The 23208-nt window shown below is 40.0% G+C and overlaps 1 protein-coding gene across 2 annotated transcripts; it reads right to left on the bottom strand.

Annotated features, from left to right (window-relative positions):
* Nucleotides 1-23179, bottom strand: LOC117773953 (glycine receptor subunit beta-like). 2 transcript variants are annotated; one of them, XM_034606020.1, is made up of 11 exons: nucleotides 22947-23179; nucleotides 12979-13108; nucleotides 11929-12035; nucleotides 10489-10556; nucleotides 9571-9797; nucleotides 8866-8948; nucleotides 7837-7974; nucleotides 6477-6629; nucleotides 3813-3961; nucleotides 2214-2369; nucleotides 1-858 (listed from the first exon to the last, which is right to left on the bottom strand). In XM_034606020.1, the coding sequence occupies exons 2-11, from the start codon at nucleotides 13101-13103 to the stop codon at nucleotides 565-567; spliced, it is 1500 nt and encodes a 499-aa protein (XP_034461911.1). In that variant the 5' UTR covers nucleotides 13104-13108; nucleotides 22947-23179; the 3' UTR covers nucleotides 1-564. The 2 variants fall into 2 exon arrangements, with proteins under 2 accessions (XP_034461911.1, XP_034461825.1); XM_034605934.1 differs by lacking the exon at nucleotides 22947-23179 and adding an exon at nucleotides 18935-19264.
* Between the last annotated feature and the right edge of the window lie 29 nt (nucleotides 23180-23208).

The raw sequence follows: 23208 nt of genomic DNA, 5'->3' as shown, positions 1-23208 counted from the left end.
CCCTCTTTGTAAAGCATTTATTTCTACATAATATACAGCTTTGGGGTATTGGTGGAAGCACATCAAGGTTAAGTTCACATTAAGCACAAAATGATGACAGAAACATGCAGTGCTTGCTAAATGCATAGGTTTAAAGGGGACTCAAGACAACAGCCCCAAGACTTTATAGTTGTGCCACTTTACATTACATGTCATTTAGCTGACGCTTTTATCCAAAGCGACTTCCAATTAGTGCATTTAACATCTATGAGGGGACATTCAGGGTTCAGCATCTTGCCCAAGGACACTTCGGCATGGGGTGGGATTCGAGCCTTCGACCTCCTGGTTCATTAAGTATCACAGACTGCTCTACTAACCCTCAGCCACAGCCGCCCGATTTTACAGTTACTCTTAGAGACCAGAGCCGTCTGTGATACTTAATGATCATGAAATGCTGAAAATCTTTATTTTATCAGTATAGAGTTGTGAATTTGAAGTCTATTTTCCGTTCAATGTAATATGAATATCAGTATGATCGGTATGTATCAGGATACAAACCATTTTATTACCACCCTTCTCCCCCTCTCACAAATAGACCGACCAGTAGACAACATTGAAGAAGAGGAAGGAGAAAGGGAAGAGGGCTCTTGCATAGAGGTCAACACGTTTGGCGGCAGCAGGTATGACAGGTTTAGGTGGTGGGGGTTTCTTGTTACTTTTGTTTTGGGACTTGAGGGCTCCTGACACTTCGACTGGTTTACCATAACAGTCAAAGTTGGAAAGTTCAAAGTCTCGAGGTAAAGATCCCACGATGCTGAAGTCATTCGATCGAAGGTCCGACTTAGAGGTGCAAACTTTCTTACAGCGAGTTTCAACCACCTGGTAAAAAACAGAGACTGATTGAAATTTGCCAATCGACATTGTTGCTCATGGAATTTTGCTGTATAAAATCATGGATAACTTAATTTAGTTCAGTCCTGACATAAAGCTTTCTAGTCCTAAAGGCTAATTTCTGCTCAACGTTAGATATTTAGATGAAAATGGACAGATCTTTTTGTCCATAATTTCGTTTGTATTTGTGCACGTCTTCTGAAAGGTCACAGTTACACAAAAGAGAAGGAGGAGAACAAAAAGAGTTGGACAAAAGAGACTAAATGGAGCTGTACCACCAGAGGTCATAGGGGCCAATGTAGCCAATAGTTCAAGTGGGACGATCATAGGACATGACAAAGAAATCACAACAATGGCGTAACTGTTTGAGGAGAGAGTGAATGTTGGCCAGAAACTATCTACGTATATGTCACTAATGAGGGGTACAGGGACAAACAGACACTTTTACCTTTTTCTCACAATCTCCTCCACAGTCGACATGTTTGTTAAAGGATTTTTGTCAGAAACCCTCTACTCTGCACTGTCCTCTAGTGGATGTCCTGTTTAACAACCATGCCAACATTAAGGAAGCATGGGAGTATGTGGGGAGTGACAGTTACATTGTTTGAAATGCATATTCTGTGTGTGCAGCATGCGACGGCTGCGCTGCAGATCTGCTGCATCTCACAGGAGTCTGTTGTTCACACAGGGAGTGTGTCTGTTGTGTGACTGCAGCGGAGCTGCTTTGTGAGGTTTCCTGTACAACTACTGTGTTTCCTATTTTAAAAGTAGGTTTCAATGTTTATCTGTTGAATATGCCACAAACATTAATGTTCTCAACACTTACTGTACCTGTTTCGAAGTAAAAGCATTTCAGTGTTTCTGTTGACAGAATCCATTCATTTACAGGGTTTTTTTGTTATCGCAAGACCGGAAGATGCACGGCTTCATACCATAGTGTCCTGGCATTTAGTGGAGTACATAACCCGACTTTTAATGCGGGAAATACAGTAGTTATACAACACAGCTGCCACACATGCTGCCAGGATGAATAACAGTCAACCGCGACACACAGCAGAACCAGGATGCCGCCATTCCATGGTGCAACCACTACCAGTGTGGCCCGGGCTTAAGGAGAGCCTCATTAACAATTCTTGCTGGGGCACAGGTATCCTACTGCTGTTCCTCACAATTCAAAATCAAATCAAAATAAACTTATTGAGGGGGTCTTACAGAAAATATGTAATTTAGTCTGATAATGATTAAATCATTTTTAAGTGTGAATGTGATGCTTATTGCAAATAATGTAAGCTACAGAGATATGTTCGTACATGTTGTTGCTCCACTTGGCCAAGTGTTTTTACCTGCAATGTGTTGACATGTATGGGTGTTCCACCTGTCCCATTCACTGTGTTAGTTTTATTTGCCTCCATCTTTCCTTCTTTCTCTTGCAAAGCTTTTTCCTTGTTGGCCATTTTAGTTTTCTCCTCCTCAATTCGTTTGGGGCTGTTCAGCATCACCTGTAGAGAAACAGAGGGTGGAAAAGACAGACAGACAGACAGACATAATTTAGTCCATTTGAATTTTTTGTTTATGTAAATACAACATACAGAGCATACCATCATCTTTTTAGACATTCAGAACCACTTAACTACAAGTAGATTCATTCATAAAAGAGCAATGTACATGTCTAACATTTGTAATCTTCATTTGATTATTTGCAAGAGTATCAGGAAGACAGAATGTTGAGCTCTGCCCTCCCATTCTCTCACTCTGCATAAAAGTGTAGGTACCTGAGGTGGTAGCTCGCTGTTACACTTTACAAAGATGTAACTGTATAAAAACATGGCATAATCCCATAATATTACACTTTACAAAGTTCTGTGGGTTAGCATGTACATTGTACATGTCCAGGCTTGCCTACAGAAATACTGACGACAATTTGAGAGGCTAGACTTTTATTGTCACTCTGACTGTGTATCTTGTCGGTTGATGTGTGTATGGATAGCAGCATAAGTGGTGAAGTATTTTTCAAAAAGTCACAGGTTGATATTAGATTGTCAGTAACCTCAGGGTAGAACGTTTTGAGATGTCTACATACAGTACTTCATTGCACAAGGCCCTATGCACTTAATGTGATGATTCTAGAAACTGTTTGCAAAAAATTGCCCATCAGTACAAAAACAATTGAAGGGCAGCGACACAGGGTTTTTATTCAGACGGGATGTCACAAAGAAATACCAAATGCTCTGTTTTCCTGTAGACACAACCCAGTGTCAGGACAAACAGTTTGTTGTGCAATTCTCCTTGGACGGGAGTACCATTTGTTTTGATTGGGCAAAGACAGTTTGGCTATAATGTGGCACCAAACAAATGTGCTTGCCCTAGGGTGGGAGGTGAGACTCAGCTTAATCTGTGTTGATAATAGTAGTTGGCACAGAGCAACCATTCAAGTGTGGCCTTTTTCAGTTTGCTACACATTTTTCTGCAGCTACAGCTGCATGTGTCTCAAAATACATTTTACAGTTTTTACATAGGCTATAAAATAATTTGCATGAATGTAAGCAGTGTCACTGATTAAGAGGTTAAGCTCATTGTGGGAACTGTTGGGTCTCTATAAATGTATGGTCTTGACCTTTTATGATCTGGCAAATGCATCCATTGATGTTTCTTGAGACATTAACCTTACTCAATTCAAGTGACACTGCTCTTGGTACCACTACTTGTACATTTATGTCAGTAAAATCAAACAATCAATCAACTTGACTATGTCAGTAGCAAATATATTTTTTAATTTAATTCCACCTACCAGTCAACACCCATGGCTGGTGTGCCACCATGGCTGCTTTCTCATTTCTCTACAGACTCTCTCTGGTCAAGGATGGTCTAACCCAGTCATAATATGGAGATGAGCTTTAAATGTACAGTTGTATTAATGTGAAAATTTGTGTGTTAGGACTGACCTGCACCACAGCATATTCCACAAGTGACGAAAACCCAAAAAGCAGACAGGTGATGAGCCAAATATCAATAGCCTTTACATAGGAAACCTTTGGTAGCTCAGATGCCAAGAGCATACTCTCACTGGACAGAGAGAGTACGGATAATATACCTAAAAACACACAGATGGTAACACATTAATGTAAACACTTGTGAATGATTGTTTCCAGTTAATTATTATTTGAGTAAATCAAATTTACTAAGAAAGACAGAAAAGGGGATTTAACACGGTTTGATAGCAACTCTGTATTTATTATGCCACCATTATGTTACCATGTAATTAACCATCAACAAGGTGTGGGATAGCAGTTTTACGGTGCAGTTTTGACATCCACCCATTCAAACACATATTCATACAGTTCCTCTATATGTAACACTGCCGGCACGACATCTCCTGAGCCACAGCCTGAGCTACAGCTGCCCAGAACCATGTTGCTACTAATCTTTTTTTTATATATATATATTTGATTGAGCATCAATGATACAAGGTATCCACAGAACCAGAAACAAGAGAAAGTCCAAGAAACAATGCTCACTTTTTTGTTATTATTTCCCCCCCACCCTATCTCTGGGTGATAGACGCAACAAAAAAAGGGCAAAAACAAAAAACACACAATTAAGAAAAAGAAAAAAAAAGGGATACAGAAAACCATGCTCAGGGCTCAGCCATCCAATTCCTCAGGTACTATATCCAGAGAGTCTATGAGGGACAATAAACAGTTCCAAACTTTGTCAAATTTCTTCAGAGAACCTCTAAGAGAAAACCTTAACATCTCCAGCTTTAGATCACGTAGAACAGATCATAAGATTGGGGCAAAACATTCTTCCAATTTAAAATAATTAGACGCCTGGCCAGCAGGGTGCGGATGGCTATGGCATGTTTTACTTCAGCTAAGAGTTCTTTGTTGTTATGCTGACACTGAAAAATATAACAGCTTTTTTATGGTTAGAGTCCGGCTTTGCAACATCTTTATATTTGCATTCGTTCTTTTCAGTTTCTTGAGTTCTATGTGTGCACACAACACTACGGTCTCATGCCTTTTTATGGGCAATGGCACAGTGTTTACCTATGCTTACTATGAATGTACTAAGACATGGCATTCATCAATATAAGACCAAAAGTGAGAATATTCTGCAGTTTAAGAACACTTTATAAATCAGATGCAGAGTTTCCTTAGGAAACTTTCTAAAAAGAAAATAATAAAGAAAAATCTTAGGAAGATACTGGTGAATGAGGGCCATTGATCTTGGACAGTCCCTTGAACACCTGTCACTAAAGACATGTTCACCAACCATGAACCAAATTTGCTCGTCTTTACCTATCATCACCTTTCCCTCCATTGTCCATAAAGACAAGGTGACAATATACACCAATGCTCAAAAAATTTAAGGGAACACTTAATCGTCACAGCATAACAGCAATTCAGTTAAATTTCAGGGATATCAATCTATCCATTTAGGAAGTGCAATGGAGAAGCAAAATCCAGACAACCCCCAAAAAGGGAATGGTTTTGCATGTGCTGGCCACCGACAGCTGCTGTCTCTTTATCCTTCCTGACTGATTCTTCTCTAGTTTTGTGTTCGGCTAGTGTCCTTGTCACTACTGGTAGCATGAGGCGTTATCTGCTGCCCAATAAGGGGGCACAGGTTGTCCAGCTCCTCCAGGAAGGCACATCCATACGTGCAGTCGCAAGAAGGTTTGCTGTGTCTCCCAGCACAGTCTCAAGAGCATGGAGGAGATACCAGAAGACCGGAAGTTACACAAGGAGAGCTGGACAGGGCCGTAGAAGGCCATCAACCCAGCAGCAGGACCAGTATCTGCTCCTCTGTGCGATGACGGACAGGAGGAGCACTGCCAGAGCCCTACAAAGTGACCTCCAGCAGGCTACAGGTGTGCATGTTTCTGACCAAACTGTCAGAAACAGACTCCATGAGGGTGGCATGAGTGCCCGACGACCTCTAGTGGGACCTGTGCTCCCAGCCAATCACCGTCCAGCTCGATTGGCATTTGCCAGAGAACACCAGAATTGGAAGGTCCGCCATTGGCGCCACGTTCTCTTCACAGATGAGAGCCGGTTCAGACTGAGCACGTGACAGGCGTGAAAGAGTCTGGTTTCATGATTTTGAATCCATCCCTCAATGGGTTGATGATTTTGGTTTCCGTTGACAGTTGTTACATCGTTTTGTTCTCAACAAATTATAGAATGTACATCAGTAAATATTTTCAACTTGAATAATTCGTTAATCAAGATCTGATGTGATTTAAGTGTTCCCTTAATTTTTTTGAGCAGTATTTAGTGGCCATTTGCACATCCTAGGTGTCTTTGATCTGGTGTAGAATTTCAGCAAAACACAGAGTCAAGGGAATTCTATAAAAGTCTTTTTTAGTCTGGAGATATGAGGACATGGACAGAATATTTTCCCTGTATTTGTCCCAATATAAGCATGCTGTGCCTATAAATTCAGAGTTTTGCATGGCAGATTCGAATTAGAAATTTTTACAGCAGAGTTATTATTACTTACCTGTAAGGGTTGGAGGCTAGATAATTGCTGCCCCTATCTGACTACTAAATTGAATGTCAATTTATTCAAACACATCATCTGAAACATATATTGGTGGTACTCACCCAGTGGCACCCTTGCAGCTGAAGCATCAGGGTTTATCCAGAATGATAACCAGGACAAAACAACAATCAACAAAGTTGGGGCATACACTCCCATCAAATAGAAACCAACCTGCCGACGCAATGTAAAAATCACTTCAACACAGGTGTAGTATCCTAGAAACAGACAGAGAATGAGTAATCGTGAATTACTCAAAATTAAATTAGATCAAAATACTTGTAACCATTACAGAGGGTAAGCAGAGGTACATGTTGGGCTTTATTAACCAACTCTTCTCAAGAGGAAATTTCTTCCTAAAGCCCACTTATGCCGTTTTTACAAGGATTCTGACATTCACCAATGTTTTCTTATCTGAGATTTGTTCTTGTTCTTTGTGGGCTTTTTGTATTCTACAATTGTATGATACCATTATTATTTATTAAAAAAAGATATAAGTTTTCAGTGCATATTTTTTTACTTTTACAATCTGTATAAATGTAAGTGTCTCAGAGATTGGGTATGTTGAAGAGAAGGAAGGTTATTCACAAAAATAGGCACTAATCTTCAGGTTTTACACACTGGTGTTCACATTTTAAATGTATCACGTTTCATGGTTTTACAGCTTCAGCTTTTAGTTCAAATGTTCCAATTGTGGAAAATCGAGCTGACTTCCTGACTGAGATGGTAGATCTCAGAGTCCAGCTTAACTAACTCTGTCGAGTCTGCCCCCTCCTTACTGCCCCCCTCTATCTTCTGTGTTTAACAATATTTCTATTGATTAAGATCTTACGACATCAACTATGCGACTTTCTTTCGATACAGCTTTCACTGAACGTGTAACTGCATCCCATGTATTGTTTTTTGTGTTATTTTGTAGCAACGCTGGTCACACTCTACAACAATGGACAGTTGAAGAAAATAGCCACTATGGCCACAATTTACCCAACTTCTAATGGCTACTACCAGTATGATAATGTACCATGTTACAAATCAAAAGTAATCTCAAACTGGCTTCATGAAAATTACAAAGAGTTCACTATGCCTTTAATATATATTATTTCTTTAAACATTTAATTATTCTGTTGATGAAGACTATAACTTATGGAAACCACAATGGCAGTATCATCTGTAGACGTTGCATGGAAATCAGTGCTTAGCAGGAACTAACTAACACAAATAACTCTTTCAGAAATTCTCTCAAAAAGGGTAGCATAACCTTCTCCCTTTCCACACAGCATCAAATGGGTAAAGATATGAATAACGAAAGTGTAAATCTCCAAGAAAGAGGAAGCTACCTCACACAACGAAAGGTTGGAGTTCTAAAACTGTTGATTTCATAGTAGTTACTAATACTATCTATGGTTGTAATAATTGATTACTAACCTGTTCCTTGGTAAAACTTTGTGCAGTTTCCATATTTTATGTCCTCTTGTTTAATGTCAAACTGAGGAAGAGCAATCTCATCCATCTGAACTGGGTCGGACTGCCACATAAACACAAGATCACTGGTGGTATAGCCAACTAAAACATAAAGAAGAAATTGTATTATTTATATTTTCAGATTCAGCTGCTTTTCCATGTGAGTTATTAAACCTTAGACAAATTAACTGTACAATAAATACTAAATCATGTTTATGATTTTAAAAATAATATTTGAAAATTTTTAGTTTTGCACTTTTCCTCCATTGCTACAGACTGGTTTGAGGCCCTTTTCTATTTATCGCTGGTTCAAGCAGCTACATCTGAATGTATGATTTACCTTATGGAGATTTGCACACATTCTAGTTATTAATTATTCCTGAATGTTTGGTAGAGTTCAAATTTCTCAATGTTTCTGGCTCACCAAGTTATCTCCCTTCAGTTAAAAACATGTCCATATGAGTAGGATTTGTGACATTACAACTAGTTTGGATTCCAGTCCTGGTCCAGTAGCAAACTTGTGTGACATAAAAACATAAGGCCAAAATATACTGAGAATGGACCTGTGAAGTAAGAGTTTTCCATTAGTTGTAGTTTGCATGCTTACATACGAATCAGTTGAATTACGTTAACCAAGTATTGTGCTTTTTGTGAGAAATAAAGCATATCAGACATAAATTATTATCTAAAACACGGCTAGAGGGGGTGTTTAATTATTTGGAATCCAGAATGGAGTGAGAATAATGTCTATAAATACACACAGATAAGCAGTCTGTATTTGTTACCATTGTATGTTTACCTCCAAACCATAATTAAATATTATTTGTTTGTTAGACTGCCACAATGGTTAAAAAGAATGAATAAAATGTCATTTTTCAGATCGATTCACTTTCATGAGATAAAATCCTGACCAAATAGACATTTGACTGCAGGTTTTTGATTGGAGTGTGGCTGTGAAAAGTGGAAAGCTTTTCTGAAGGTGTGTGTACTCACAGCTCTCCAGCTGCATCTTACACAGCTGTGTGTCCATTGGGAAGAGTGTAAGATCCAAGGGACAAGACAGCGTCACCGACAGCCTACACCACACAAACTCACAAGGTTAATCAAGAAACAACAACACAGCCCTATAGTATTACAGGATAATGCACACTGGATTTCTAATTTGTCACTTCTACCAATGCTGTAGGCTTTAGCACAATGGCATCATTTAATGTGCACTCAATAAGGGAGCATCTAGAGAGTTTGATCAAATTTATAAGTTTTTTGCAGCTGTGACTTGTGATTTAATGGATCTCCATTCTCTATTTCAAACAGACAAGCATCAACTGGGTCCAAATAACAAAAATTGATTTACTATCATCTAGTATTATGGAATAATAGCTAGAAATGACAAGTAGTTAAGTTTGCTTAACAGTGAACAAAAGAGCAGTGTGATCAATTTGGGGATGGTGGAGAGAATGTTTAGAATATATATTTTCAGGCTATATGACTAAATGATTCAGCAGTTTGTGCTTGTTCCCCAGTGTTTCCCTTTGCTTCAAGTTTAATTCCTGTGTTTTTCCAAGTTTGTTAACTACTAACTACCTAAGTTTTAAGTTTAGAATTTTCTCTTTTGGAGTTTTGGACCACCACAACTAAAGCAATCTATGGCAAACTGTATCTGTAACTGTATAATGGAAATTTGAAGTGTGTGACTACCTCATGCTGATCAAGACATCTCCATTCCGAAAGATGAACAACAGAATATTGTCCTGTGTGACATCATGGAAGTTAGCGTGTTTCTCGTTAGCAAAGAAAAGGTCTGGTTTCCACAAACACTGGAACATCTTGGGATCAACTGTTAGTGCTTCACTCTTAAAGTCAGTTGGAAGTCGTAGGCGCGGATCATTCCATCTCTGACGAAGAAATATATTTATTCTGTAGTCCTACAGAAAGAGATATTGTATTAATAACACATGGCAACCATTGTGACTCCTACTATTTCTAGTACTAGTGCTAGTACTATGCCACTAATAATAATAATAATAATAATACCACATTGTGTTTTACCAGTGGGAAATGGTTGGGTCCCCCATATTATGAAATGCATTATTAAAATTTCCTTAGGGATTTCTAGCAGCAGCTACACAGACAGAGATTTATAATTTGAAACAAAACTAAATTTTAAAAAGGTAAATCTGACAGCAATGTAAAACAGGCTGAACTTCTGTGCTTTGGAGTGCTGGTGGGATGCAGACTGATACAGATGTGAACTTTTGCAACTATTGAAGATGATATTTTAGGCAGCAAGAATGATGCATTGGATATCACATCAGGCAGGCCTGTGACAAGTACATTGCCAGTAGGTGGTGCTATGACTGACTGAATGTTGGTAAAGGACTCTTATCAAATGTGTGAAGTTCAGAATAGATTAGATAACACCTGTACATAATAGAGTTACAACAACGTTCTCTTTATTGGCAAAACATTGAAATTAACCAAGCTGTTCATCAAATACAAAAAACTTTAGAGCTTGGGCCAGAATAATAAACAGTAGAGTTTCAATATGGTCCTCACACTAGTCGATGCTCAGGCCCTATTGACATTATGTGTGTTTGTGGTGTGTGCATGTCTCACCATAGTGGTCTCCTGGATGGACCCAAAGCTATTAATGAAGATGTTTACCTTGGACTCAACCGGGATACCTTAAACACACATACACATGTAAAATTAATTTAAGGCAAGAGGACAATTGACAATTCTATTTTATGTAAAACCAGTTGTCCAGTTGTAAAACCAGACCCAGATGTAGTCCTGAACCTATAACTGATTTAATAATTGATAATAGTACAATTTTAACCGAGCAATTCTATTTTAACTAGCGCACCTTTTTAGCCTTATTGCACTGGTTTAGCAGCCTGGGAAACAGGCTGCTAAACCTAGAATATCCTAGATTAAGAATTTAATTAGACCTAACTTGCAATCATAGCCTAGTCATTGCAACTCATTGATTAATCTTTGAAATCCCTACTGATGACGTTACGCCTTAAAAGTTGCCGGTTGCTGCTGGGTAGCCTTTGAGTGACCCAGTGAATTTAGTAACCTAGAATGTTAATTTGTGAAGATGAAAAGGTGCCATCCTTTCATTTATCATTTACTCTCTCTTCTAACAGTTCTTATTTGGGGTGTTTTAAAAAAAGAAACATTACAAACACAACCGTTAAACATGAATATCTTATCTTGATTACACAATGTCTGCTGGAAATGAAAGCTAGCTTAGCTGAGTTTTCATAGCAAAGCCTGTTAGATGGAGCTGACCTCTGCTGCACTGTAGCATTTCCAATGTGGCATCATTTGCTAGGCAAAAGTGAGTAGATAGAAACAATCAAAACATAAATAATAGTATTCATTTGGCTATATGTTGCTTAAAGCCCTGACAGGGAACTTTTTATTTTTGAGGACAAAAGCGGCAGTGTTTCCACCGTCTCCAGTCGTATAAACCTCGGTCTGTCCAGCAGGTGCATTTGTTTGGAAAGGTGCGAAAGAAAAAAGACACAGCTGTTTGAAGGATGTATAGCGATGAGGTCATGCATCTTTTTGTTGCTGTATGATTGATAACTAATATAACATTGTGAATTATTTTTAGCACTGTTCATACTCTAACAGTAACCCTGCCATAAATCATCTCATCTGACCTTGCCAGTGGTCTGACTCGACCACAGACATTTAGAATAGTTTATCAAAAAAGCCAATTTTCTTTCCTTTGGTGTTGTAGGTCACACAGAGGCAGCACTGTTAAAATGAGACAGTTTCATAACCAGTTAAAAACTCCATCTAGTAGGATGTGTTTAATGACATGCTAATTACAACCCATCACATCCATAGTATTTTCTATTGGTTGACTGACATGTAAAGATTTCAACATTATGAAACTATTATTAAATCAGTCGAACATTTGATATGTTCAGTTGTAAGTGAATAGTGCATGTAAACTTGCCAATGCTGAACCAATGGTTACATGTATCCTTCAAAACAAGCCACAACTCTAAAAGAAAATGTAACCTGTAGTAGAATTACCTTGGAAGTTAGGTCTTATTCTCGGGTCATAACTGACCATCAGACGGTTCAAGATGTTGGAGGTGGAGTTAGCTGGAACCTGGGCCAAATCTTCTGGGGACAACTGGCTGTAAAAATGATTTTAAGGGAAACAGATGAAAATAGACTTCATTAAAGTCTAAAACAATGGGGAGATTGCAAGTTTTCTTTCTTCATTTAGACAATATAAAACAAACTCAATGTGAATGAGTAACATAGGCTGTTGGGGCTTTTCCTATTTTCTGGATAGTCTCCTTGCTGACGTCTGATCCTGTTAATTCCTTTACATCCATCTTTAAGCCTCAACTTTCAGTGAGTGGTCACATACAGATTGTTATCAATTGAACATCATTTGAGGACTTTAGGACCAAAATTCTTCATTAACCTATACATTTACTGCATAGCAAATAACCAAAGTATTCTGCTAATCAGTGAAATGACACATGTATTCAGTTTTATTTATTACACAAATTGATCTGAACACACCCTTTTCTTCCAGAGTCAGCTCAATTGTTATCACACAGATTCAATCACATTTCTATTCATCTTGAGACAGGGCCAATCACAACCAATTATTTGAAATATTAGGAGTGTCGCTAATGTATTTTTGTAGGTAGTCAAGATGGCTGCGACTGATGTGGAGAAGTCTGTTGAATCTACAGAACATTTTTAATGTTGTTACGCACGACATCACACATTGTGTTGCCCTGAGCAGCAGTAGCACTTTGGCCCAAGAAAAATTTCATCCAGAGGCAGAGGAAGAGGAAGAATTAAAATTACATAATGGGAAAAAAGTGAGGGGGTCTCAGTATTGTCAGGTATTGTCAGATATATACTATATATATGTGTGTGTGTGTGTGTGTGTGTGTGTGTGTGTGTGTGTGTGTGTGTGTGTGTGTGTGTGTGTGTGTGTGTGTACATGTCAGAAATATGGATAGTGTGGCATGCTAGTGTAATGGAACAACGACGAACTGAGAAGAAAATAATAGCAGTGTAAAGAGGGGATGTATTTGGACAATACAGTATACTTACGATGGACAGACAACTTGCTTGCCTTTCTTTCCTTTCTTTGTGGATTTTCCCTCTTTGGATGTGATCAATTGACAACAACACAGCAGCAACCCCATAAAGAAACCCAATCTCAATCCAGCAGCCATAGTACCTGAAAAGAGAGTAAATAGTGGCGTAAACACATGCTACATGTGACCCAAAATTCAATATTGACCTTAATAATTTGGTCAGAATGGTCTGTGAATGGCCAATTACCATTGTTCTTCATGTTTGTAAAAAAAAAAGAGTGCTATATAGTACAGGCGATATCCTTTCTAGAGACCCCAACTGATGCAATCATCACAGATCTGCTAAAACATAAGCATCACCTTAACAATTTACCTACAAAAAACAAAATACAAGTTTCTCAGAAATTGACATAAACAAAATTCTAACAAATCTATTATCATATCAATTGTCGATTTTCTTTCAACATTACAGAGAATCACATTCAATAAATTGTTTTGTCTTTGCTACTGACCACCACTCTACACAGGTGGAAATAAATTAATAAACAAACAAATCACCAGGTCAATCCAGACGGATTTTATAAACATTTTATCAACAATTTGAGTCCCTTCTCTCACCACTATTCTTTTATCAATTTAATTCCTCAACAATTAATCAACCAAACGAGTCCTAAAACAAAATATAGACCCTGTGCAATACTCCAGTTACATATGGATGTAGATTTGCAACAGTCGTGTCATGTTCTGAGGGTTTACTAATTTGTGAGGTGAAAATGGTTCCCTCTTCCCCCTGACTCTTTGTCAGGGTTTTTTTTTTTTTTTAAAGAAGAATGTAAGAGAAGAGTAGAACAAGAGCTTAGTGTAAGTAACAACTGAGCTAAATTGAATAAGAATGTGCATCATTCACCGACCGTTCTTAAGAAGGAATTCATTCTCAAAACCTACTGCTACAGTTTTTGGTAAGATAATTAAGCTAATTAAAATGTTCAGTCAAATGGTGGCCTTTTAATTCTGAAAAACATGTTCAAAACTCTCCTTAATCAGGAGGCGAAGTGAATCAGTGTTCAGAGTTTATAATCATGACACATATAGTAAACTGGTTAAGTATAAGATAATTATTAATTCATTACTTATGGAGAAGGGGTGAGATTAAATGAGTTTGTACTTCTTCTCACTCCTTTTCGAATAAGTAGATTAAATCGTTTCTTTTTTTCCCTCATCACTGTTTGGAAATTTATGTATATTTTCACTTGTTTCTTCTATTTACATGTTCGAAACAAATAAATATTAATAAAAGAAATGAAAGAGTACACCGGCAGTGCTGTGTTTCCAATGATGTGCTGCTCCAGCTCAGTAAACTCTGTCAAGCCTGCCCCCATCCCTTTCCATTTTCCTTCTCCCGTCAATATTTCTTTTGACTTCAGATTTGAGATGAAACTATTTTTTTCCTCTATTACTATGCAACTTTCACCCAGTACAGCTTTCACAGAAAATGTAACAACATCCCATGAATAGTTTTTTTCTGTTATTTTATACCCACTGCTGACACTAAATACAACACCTTTTCTTACAGTTTGAGTGCATTGAGCCACTGTCATAATATTTTCTTTCAGACATTCTTGACTTCTAAAACTTTCTTTTAGGTTTGTGTGATTTCTCTGTGTGCACACTGTTGAGGAATTTTTGACCATCCTCACACATTACTGTATACGCCACTATATACGATGCATATTGTATATTACACATTATATCTGTACAGGAGAATAGTGCCTGTCTAATTCCACAGATACTCCCTTCTCTCTCCAAGCAGTACCCAAGGTCAGGTTATAGATAAAGGGCCAAACAACACTACATTGTAGTGTCTACGTTCAGGGACTTTCATATTTAATTTGGATGTGCCAGACAGAGAGACACAAACTTTAACTTTTTTTGCATATTTCACCAGTGGCAAGACGTAAGGACACAATGTGATTTAGGAATACATATTGAGGCTTAACTGTCCAATAGGATGTGAACACCTACATGTAACATAGAGAGTCACAGCAATTCTAGCCATTAACGGATGTGCTGTTACAATGGGTGACACAAGTAGAGGGAGATATACTGGGAGGCTGTGGGAGACATCTGCAGACTTGGGGGTGACAATTGTTCATATTACTCTGTTAGCGTTTGTTTATTGTTCCACCTTCTGGTCTCTTTGATGCATCAAGTCTACATTAAAACCTTCTGCATAAGACATCAGCTGCTGCCTGAGTTCTCCTTTCACCAGATTCCAGAAAACTTCCATAACACACGACACTGCAGTCTCATGTCCTTTTATGGGCATTGGAGGCACATTTACCTATGCTAATTGCAAACTTAAGACATGGCATTCAATAATGTAAGAACACAGATGCAAACTATTCTGCAGTTTAAGAACACATCTTGAAATTATTTCTTACTAACATTCTGTAGAAAAAATTTAAGAAAAAACCCAAGACGATATTAGTGAATGAGGCCTAGTGCTCCGTAGTTAATCCAGACATGTATTTCCATGGAACTAATGAGAACCATATTTTGGGGGAGGTATAAACATTATTTATACAGGAGGTTTGCTACAGCTTGTCAAACTGGGTTGTTTGTCAATGTCAGGCATCATGACCAGGCCAAGGTCATCAAAGGGAGGCATTCCCTTAGAAAATGTGATTATTCAGCCTTAGTCATATCTATTAAGAGGATTTAGATACAACAGACCCCCGTCAAACAGTTTAAGATGCTGAAAAGGCATCAACTTGACCTTTTGGAACTCTTCCTCCCTAAAAACTTGTTGTATACAACTGATAGTTTACCATCTGGGTAAAAACATTACATAACTCTGCTCTTCTTGTGTAATGATCCAACAGACTCACATCAAAAACATTGAGGTTTTAGAGAAGGATGCCCATTATTCCATTACTACTTCTTAGCAATTCCAGCAGTTTTTATGTCAAAATTCATTTTGCCAAACTCAGCTTCTTGTTTGTATTTCCTAATAAATTGTTTCATGTCCTCTCAAGCACTTCTAAACAAAAAAATACAGGAGTACAGTCTTTGCCCATACTGCCCACCTCTGAAGAAGATATATTAACAGTTGTGGAATGTGTAGAATTCTTCCACTGCTTCTTCCACTGCTTCTTCCACTGTCTTTTTTAATCAAGGGAATTGTTTAAACTGCAATGGAGAGCTTATCTAACTAATTAATTAACCAAACTAGTTAGCCTGAACTAACAAGACAAGATCCCCTTTGAGTTGAACTAGTCTGTCTGGCTGATGATAAGCTCATAATTATGGGGTTGACGTATGAACTAATGTATACTTAGCTCATGTCCATACCATATCAGTCATGGAAATCCACTATCAAGTCTGCTCTAATCAGGATGTTAACCTTAAAATTGTGAACATGCAATAATGGCAGAAAGAATTCACTCTTTTCATCAGAGTCTAAATATAGTTTCAGTGAAATCTTTTCACCCTCTAAAATAATCTCTGCTCAGGGGCTTGTACGGGGGTCGAACCTTTGGGGTGGGGCTAACAGCGGTGAAGAAGCCAGATTGGTAAAGAATTCAAGCATCTTCAATCACCTCAAAATGAATACACGTTGGGCCTCATTCACCAACCGTTCTTAAGAAGAAATTTCTTCTTAAAGCCCACTTACACAGTTTTTACTAGATTTTAGATTCTGACATTCACCAATGTTTTCTTATCTGGGATTTGTTCTTAGGTAAGAACAGAATCCAAACCCACTCAAGAGCATTCTTACGCATAATTGACTGGTCCACCGGAAGTGGTTAAACTAGCAGAAGTTAGCACATCCGACGGTCCTTGAATGCACCTCGTAGGAAGATATCAGTGGACCTTTATTGCCTACATTTGAATTGAATAGAACAGTTTCCTGTTAAAATAGCACTGAGCATCTGCACTCGGGGGCTTGATTCTGATATGGAAGCCATCAATGCTGCCCACAACCCTGGCAAATGCTGCTGATCCTACAAGATGTTTAAAGACAGTCCCAATTCTTTGAAGTGTGGTGGAAAGCAAATTACTTTGTATTGGAGCATCATAATTTTGTTTGCCACCCTATGGATTATATCGTTTACCGTGGGATCCAAAGGCTCTTCTGACGACACGGTAAGATGTCGCTCTTGCCAGCCAAAGTAGGAAGACAAGAACCTCTAGGCCATGACCCCAACCATGGTCAAATGGTGAAGGTGAGAAACAGTGGGTCTGGAGAGGCGGAAGTTAAGTCTGAGGTCACACTGGCCATCAAAGTACAGTGCCAAGACAGGTACGTGGTGTTTCAGTACACAGTACTGAGCTAAAAACAGAAATATTGATACTGATAAAACAGTGTATGAAGCTAAGTGACAAAACAAAAGCTAATCGACCCGCACTAGACAAATCTGTGAGTTGTGGCGATTAAACATGTAAACAAGAGCAGAACAGATAATCACAGCACAAACTGCTGCAAAACAAGTTTATTTCTACATTTAAACATGATCATTCAAATCTTTTTTTTTTACATTAAACCATTAATTCTAAGTTAAAAATAATCATTTAAAATTGACTGTTGGGTTTTCCACCAGCCGGTGTTGTTGCTGTACGTCATAATCCTGACGTACAGTAATTACGTAACTACTGTTGTAGAGAAAATGCTCAGGGTAGAGTCCGAAAGTATTTTTTTCTTTTCCCGATGAGCTCACTATATAGTGAATTAGGGAATAGTGAGTGAATGGGTCATTTTGGACACAATTATTAGCCACACAATTTATTAGCCTGATCTCCACGCGATCAGGCTAATAAACGGACTGCCCCCCCTCCTACTTCCACCTGCAAGCCCATCCCCACACACACACAAAAACACATTCCTCCCATCCCCCTGACAATCAGTCAATATAATCGCTCTGGAGATGCACTATACACAAAAGCACTTTAAACGGAATGATGCAACTAACCAAGTGAATGTGAATGTACTTCTTTTAATCTTGGCTTTAATACTATTTTAGATATTATTTATTGCTGTCTTTTTCTCTTTTCTGACACTGTCATGCTTGTGAGAAACAGAATTTAGTTGTTTATGTGGATGGAAAATGACAATAAATGGAATCTTGTATTGATTCATTTTTGGTTTTTGACATTATAAGATATTTTCACAAATGTGTGTGCGACTCAGTACATTTCATTCAAGCCAGGAATTGAAAAACAGCAACTTATTCATTGGATTGGACAATAGAGACAGGCACATCATAAGTGTGATTGACATTGAGTGACATTGTTTTGTGACTGTTTATCACAGTGGCCTTTTTTCAAGAGTAGATACCACAAAAAGGTTGTTTTTTTTCTCCAGTAAACAAAGATGTTTCTACTCAGTTTTTTCAGTGCCTTAAGCCTGTGCAATAAAAGAGCATTGCTGAAGAAAAAAGAGAAGGGAGGAGAATTATCTCAAGCTGACTCAGCAAGAACAATCACACACACACACACACACACACGTTTACAAAGCAGAGACCTTGTCTGGCATGGGTACTGATTGTCTGGTATTAGTACAGATGTTTCGCAGGTATACACTCACACACTCAAACCTTTGACAGCTGTGGAAATCAGCATGGGAGGCCTGAAAGTGAGTAACACCCCAAAAGGTTCAGGTGATTCATTCTTAAAACTTTCTTCTCTAATGATGCATGTAGATCTGGCAGTAATTTGGCCTGCTAATACATGCCTATAGAGCCAGCACCCGTGAAAGCATAACCTCCAGTCAAATTAAGTAAATCCTTTAACTTGGGTCCGGGAATGGGACCACGCCTCAACCACTCCTAATTACCAATCAACCCTTCTTATACCTGGTCAAGCCATCCGGTTCCTTTGGTCTCAGATCTCTCGAAGACAGGCGGAACAAGCTTCACGCTCACCTCAAAGTCAGTAAACTCTAATGGATCCAGAATTGTAGATCAGCTCACCTGAATCGGAAGACGACCTGTATGACGACCTGTTCGAAGCAGAGTATCCTCCAGCCATCACTCAGGCAACAGCCAAACGTCTGCGCTCGGTGGTCAAAATACCACAGCCTCGCCGGCGTTTACATTCAAACTCCATCAGTAAGATATCACCGACTCCTACCGGGTATCAAGCCTCTTCCTGCCCGTCTACACGAGCTGGAAACAGAAAACGCCGCAGACATCGCACACGGGAGTCGGCACCAACAGTCTCCTTGTCATAGACAGCCTCCTCGCTCAGTCACCGGCCATCAACCACAACGTTGTGCGCCCCCCTCTCCATTCCAGCAGTCTCCTCATCCTCAAATCGAGCCCACCAGAGGTTCCTGAAAGGGAAACGCATTCCCTTCCATCGCAGCGACAATAATCCAAGGCTATTTCAACTATATTCAACTTCCACCAACACTACAGCAACAACAAACACTCACGAGCACCCAGTACTTCCGGGTTTCTCATCTGGTACAACCTCCACTGGTTGCGTCAGCCATGACGTCACCAAAACTCCGCCGCCTCAACAGCCACAGCCGCATCGTCAGCTCCCCCTGGTGGGGGACAGGTCGTATTGCCCCCTGCGCATGCTCCGTCTGTTTCTGAGTTTTCTCATGTAATATCAGCTTTCTTTTTATCCCTGTGTTCACAGGCTTTACAAAATCCCTGTGCACATGCATCCTTCCATTCAATTATCCCTTCCTCTTCTCTTCCTTCAGCTGCTCGCTGCAGTAAGACTTTTGCTCCCCCCTTTTCTTTTCCAATCAACACAACAGCACAAGAGCACCATATAGCACCTCAAACAGCGTCATCACAGGCTAATCAAGTTGCTCAGCCTCCTTCATTTTCCACTGGCCTATCCTTGCCTCCCTCCCATAATAACTACTCTCTTGCCACAGCAGCACCACCCATCCAGCCAGCTTCATCACTCACCCCGCCCCCCCCTCTTGTCTTCCCTGCATTACGTCACCAGATCCTATCCGGTAACGTAGATTTAGTGCAGCTACCTCATCCATCCATCATTGACACTAGCCAGCCTAGGGAAATGCAGACCAATCTCTGTACAGTTCTGTCATCCAGTCCCCTCTAGATCTAAGGACTTAACTCTTTCTCACTAGGAGATCTGAATTAGACGATTATCCCTCTATTGTGCTAGACATGGCCTTACGTTTTGTGGGTACAGGCTTCTGCAGCTACCATGTCCATTTTGCCAGCCAGGCAGCTGGCTGGATACAGCAGTTAAATCAGGGAACATACTGGGGCAGCTCGCACATCCCTCCCCACTGCACCCCCACATCCCATCATTCCTAGACCTGTCGACATATGTCCCTCTGTTAACGTCCCCATGCCAAAGGGCGTCGATAAGCATGGCAGGCCAGTCCTCTACAAGAGGGGCAGGATGGTGTGCAATAACTTCAACGACCCGGGCTACACATTTTCCTACTGCTGCCTCCTGCATGTGTGCTCCTTCTGTGGAGGCAGCCATGCTAGTAACACCTTCCCCCACAATCCAACCACATCAGCAGACAGAACAGCATATCAGCACACCCGTTAAGATAAATGTCCTTGTCACAGCGTTCCAGAAAGACAGTTTCCTTATTGGCTAAAGAGGTCAAAGATGGATTGATGATAGGCCCCTTCAACAGTCCTCCTTTTCCAGAGTTCCACATCAGTCCAATAGGCATGACCACATGAAAATACAAAAAAGAGGCTAATAATAGAGTTGTCTTCCCCACACGGCTCACACATACCAAACATTAACAGTCTCATTCTCATTCCTGGTTTCTCCATGCAATATGCAAGAATCAACCACATCATCACTCTCATCCGCTTGGCGGGCCATAGAGCCTGGCTGTCAAAAGCCGACATCACCAGTGCTGTTAAAGTCTTGTCCATCCATCCAGACTTCTGGCATTTTTTCGGCGTTTGCTGGAAATCTTTCGATTCACTTTCAGAAGCCGTGTGCTGGATTCTTACCAACAATTACAGACTCCCATACATGCTCCATCTTCTCTATGATTTTTTTGTTGTAGCCCCACCATCCTCACCTTCTTACTCTGTGCTTTCCACTCTTACAAGAGCTTTCACTGAACTCTGCGTTCTTCTTTCCAAACGGAAAACCTCAGGTCCAAGCACCTCCATTGAGTTGTTGGGCATGACCCTGGACTCAAAATCCTTCCAGGCATCACTATGCTCCTGTTTAACTATCTTCTGGCAGACAGATGCACCAAACTGCAACTATTGTCCCTCCTTGGCCATCTCAATTATGCCATCCACATAATTCCACAGGGGAAATCCTTCCTCTCCAACCTTTTGACCAAAGGAACAGCCGTCCCCTCTCTCCATGATAGAGTCGTCCCGGACAATGCATGCAAAATGGAAATGAGCCTGTGGCATCATTTTCTGTCCTCTTGGATCGGAATTCCATTCTTCTACGATGACTTCATCACTCACCCCGAGGATATCCGACTTTTCACAGATGCAGGTCCTTCCACAGGTTTCGGCAGCTATTGCAGATGGGGATGGTTGGCCTCTGCTTGGCCCCCAGAGTTTAAATCTCTCGATTCAGAGTCCAGCTGTCCTTCATCTGCCCTTTATGAGATATACCCCATAGTCATAGCTGCCATTCGCCAGCATGAATGGTTCAGGAAGTCCATACTTATTATGCAATTCCTGCGCAGAACATCAGTTCATCCTCAGGGCAGCCCACATCCCCAGTTACTATAACATCGTTGATTCACTGTCTCTGTACTCAGACTTTTGGCCTCAGAATCAAAAACGCACCTCATACCAGTCTCACCATTTTCAGCCACAATTTTTTAAAAGCTCCACTTGAAGGCATTTCACGCCACATACCACCTGTCCCTCTGACTCTTTTGGGGTCCGACATCAGCTTGGGTGGAAATGTGCCTGAGACGGAACCCCCGCACAGAGTCTCCATCTGCCCAGTCCACAGCCCATCCCCTCAGACCAGCCTAACAGAGACATTCTTCGTCCATCTTCATCCTCGCCCTTCACATTCATTCTTCCATCCGCAATATCCAATTAAAGCCTGAATTTCCACCAAAGGTTTTAACGATAATTTTATGCCGTCATGGGCGAAAACATAGAAGGAAAATGTATTACAGGTACAGGATTTAATAGACGAGCTAAACCAAAACCCTTCTGCATATGTTTTAAAGAATGAATGGAAGTTAGAGTGCTTTAAATGGGGTTATCATACTTTTGGAAAAGATCCTAGAAGTTGAGGTTTCTATGCTATGATTTAAACCGTAGCGTTGTAATGCGAGGTTCCACCATTTTTATTTACAAAGGAGCAGCTTCAATTTTGCCTTTTCATCCTCTGAAGGACCTTCACAGCCAGGTCCTGTGGTCGATGTCTTAACATTTTAACAGTAAAAAATATTATTGAATTGTTTATATTCTTTATTATGTATGATATTATGAAATATACACCTCTATATGTACGTATGTGTCATCAAGACTAGAAAAGCGCTACATAAATATAGACTATATAGTCTATAAGCCCAATTAGCGAGAGTGTTATTTCACTCGAGCAGAATTACAGTGAGAAACTACAGGGAAAGGGGGATGGAAAGGGGCTCAGGCGAGTAAAGTGATGGGGGGAGCTGGGGGGTGGATACTGCGGCGTTAGACTACACCGTCAGGACACAATGACACAGCTCGCTGGAGCTATTGTGGTCTCTCTCTCTCACACACACACACACACACACACACTCACACACAGATATCGCTCTCTATCTGACAGAGGGAAAACTGTAAGAACTCATTATATATTCCGCACACAGGTATAAAACAGGTTCTCTTAAACACATACTTACAAGGACAGGGCACATAGAAAACCTAAGCCCAAGAACGCTGATTTCCATTCTGCAATGAACATGATTTACTGACTCTTTTTAAACACACACACACACACACACAATGTATCAAACATAAAGAGACATTGCATTTCTTGAATTCCTACCTCTGGTTGGTTGGATTTTCAGTTCTGGTGCATTGCGAGTATCCAGTGGTTAGCCACTAAGATGCTGTCCTGGCTAGAGTCTGACTGTATGTCCTTTCTCCCCCTCTCTCTCTTTCTCTCTCTGCTGAGCTGTCCTGTCTGTGTTCCTTTATCTGCACTGCTCTTGCATCCTATTCTGAGTTCCTCTCTCCCTGCCTTGGGGGGAGTCGCACAGTACTGTTATTGACTCAGAGACTCTTAACACAAGTGCTGAAATTTCCAC

The sequence above is a fragment of the Hippoglossus hippoglossus genome, chromosome 1 (assembly GCF_009819705.1).
Source record: "Hippoglossus hippoglossus isolate fHipHip1 chromosome 1, fHipHip1.pri, whole genome shotgun sequence".
In the NCBI taxonomy this organism is placed as follows: Eukaryota; Metazoa; Chordata; class Actinopteri; order Pleuronectiformes; family Pleuronectidae; genus Hippoglossus; species Hippoglossus hippoglossus.
This window is presented reverse-complemented; position numbering and strand designations above follow the sequence as displayed.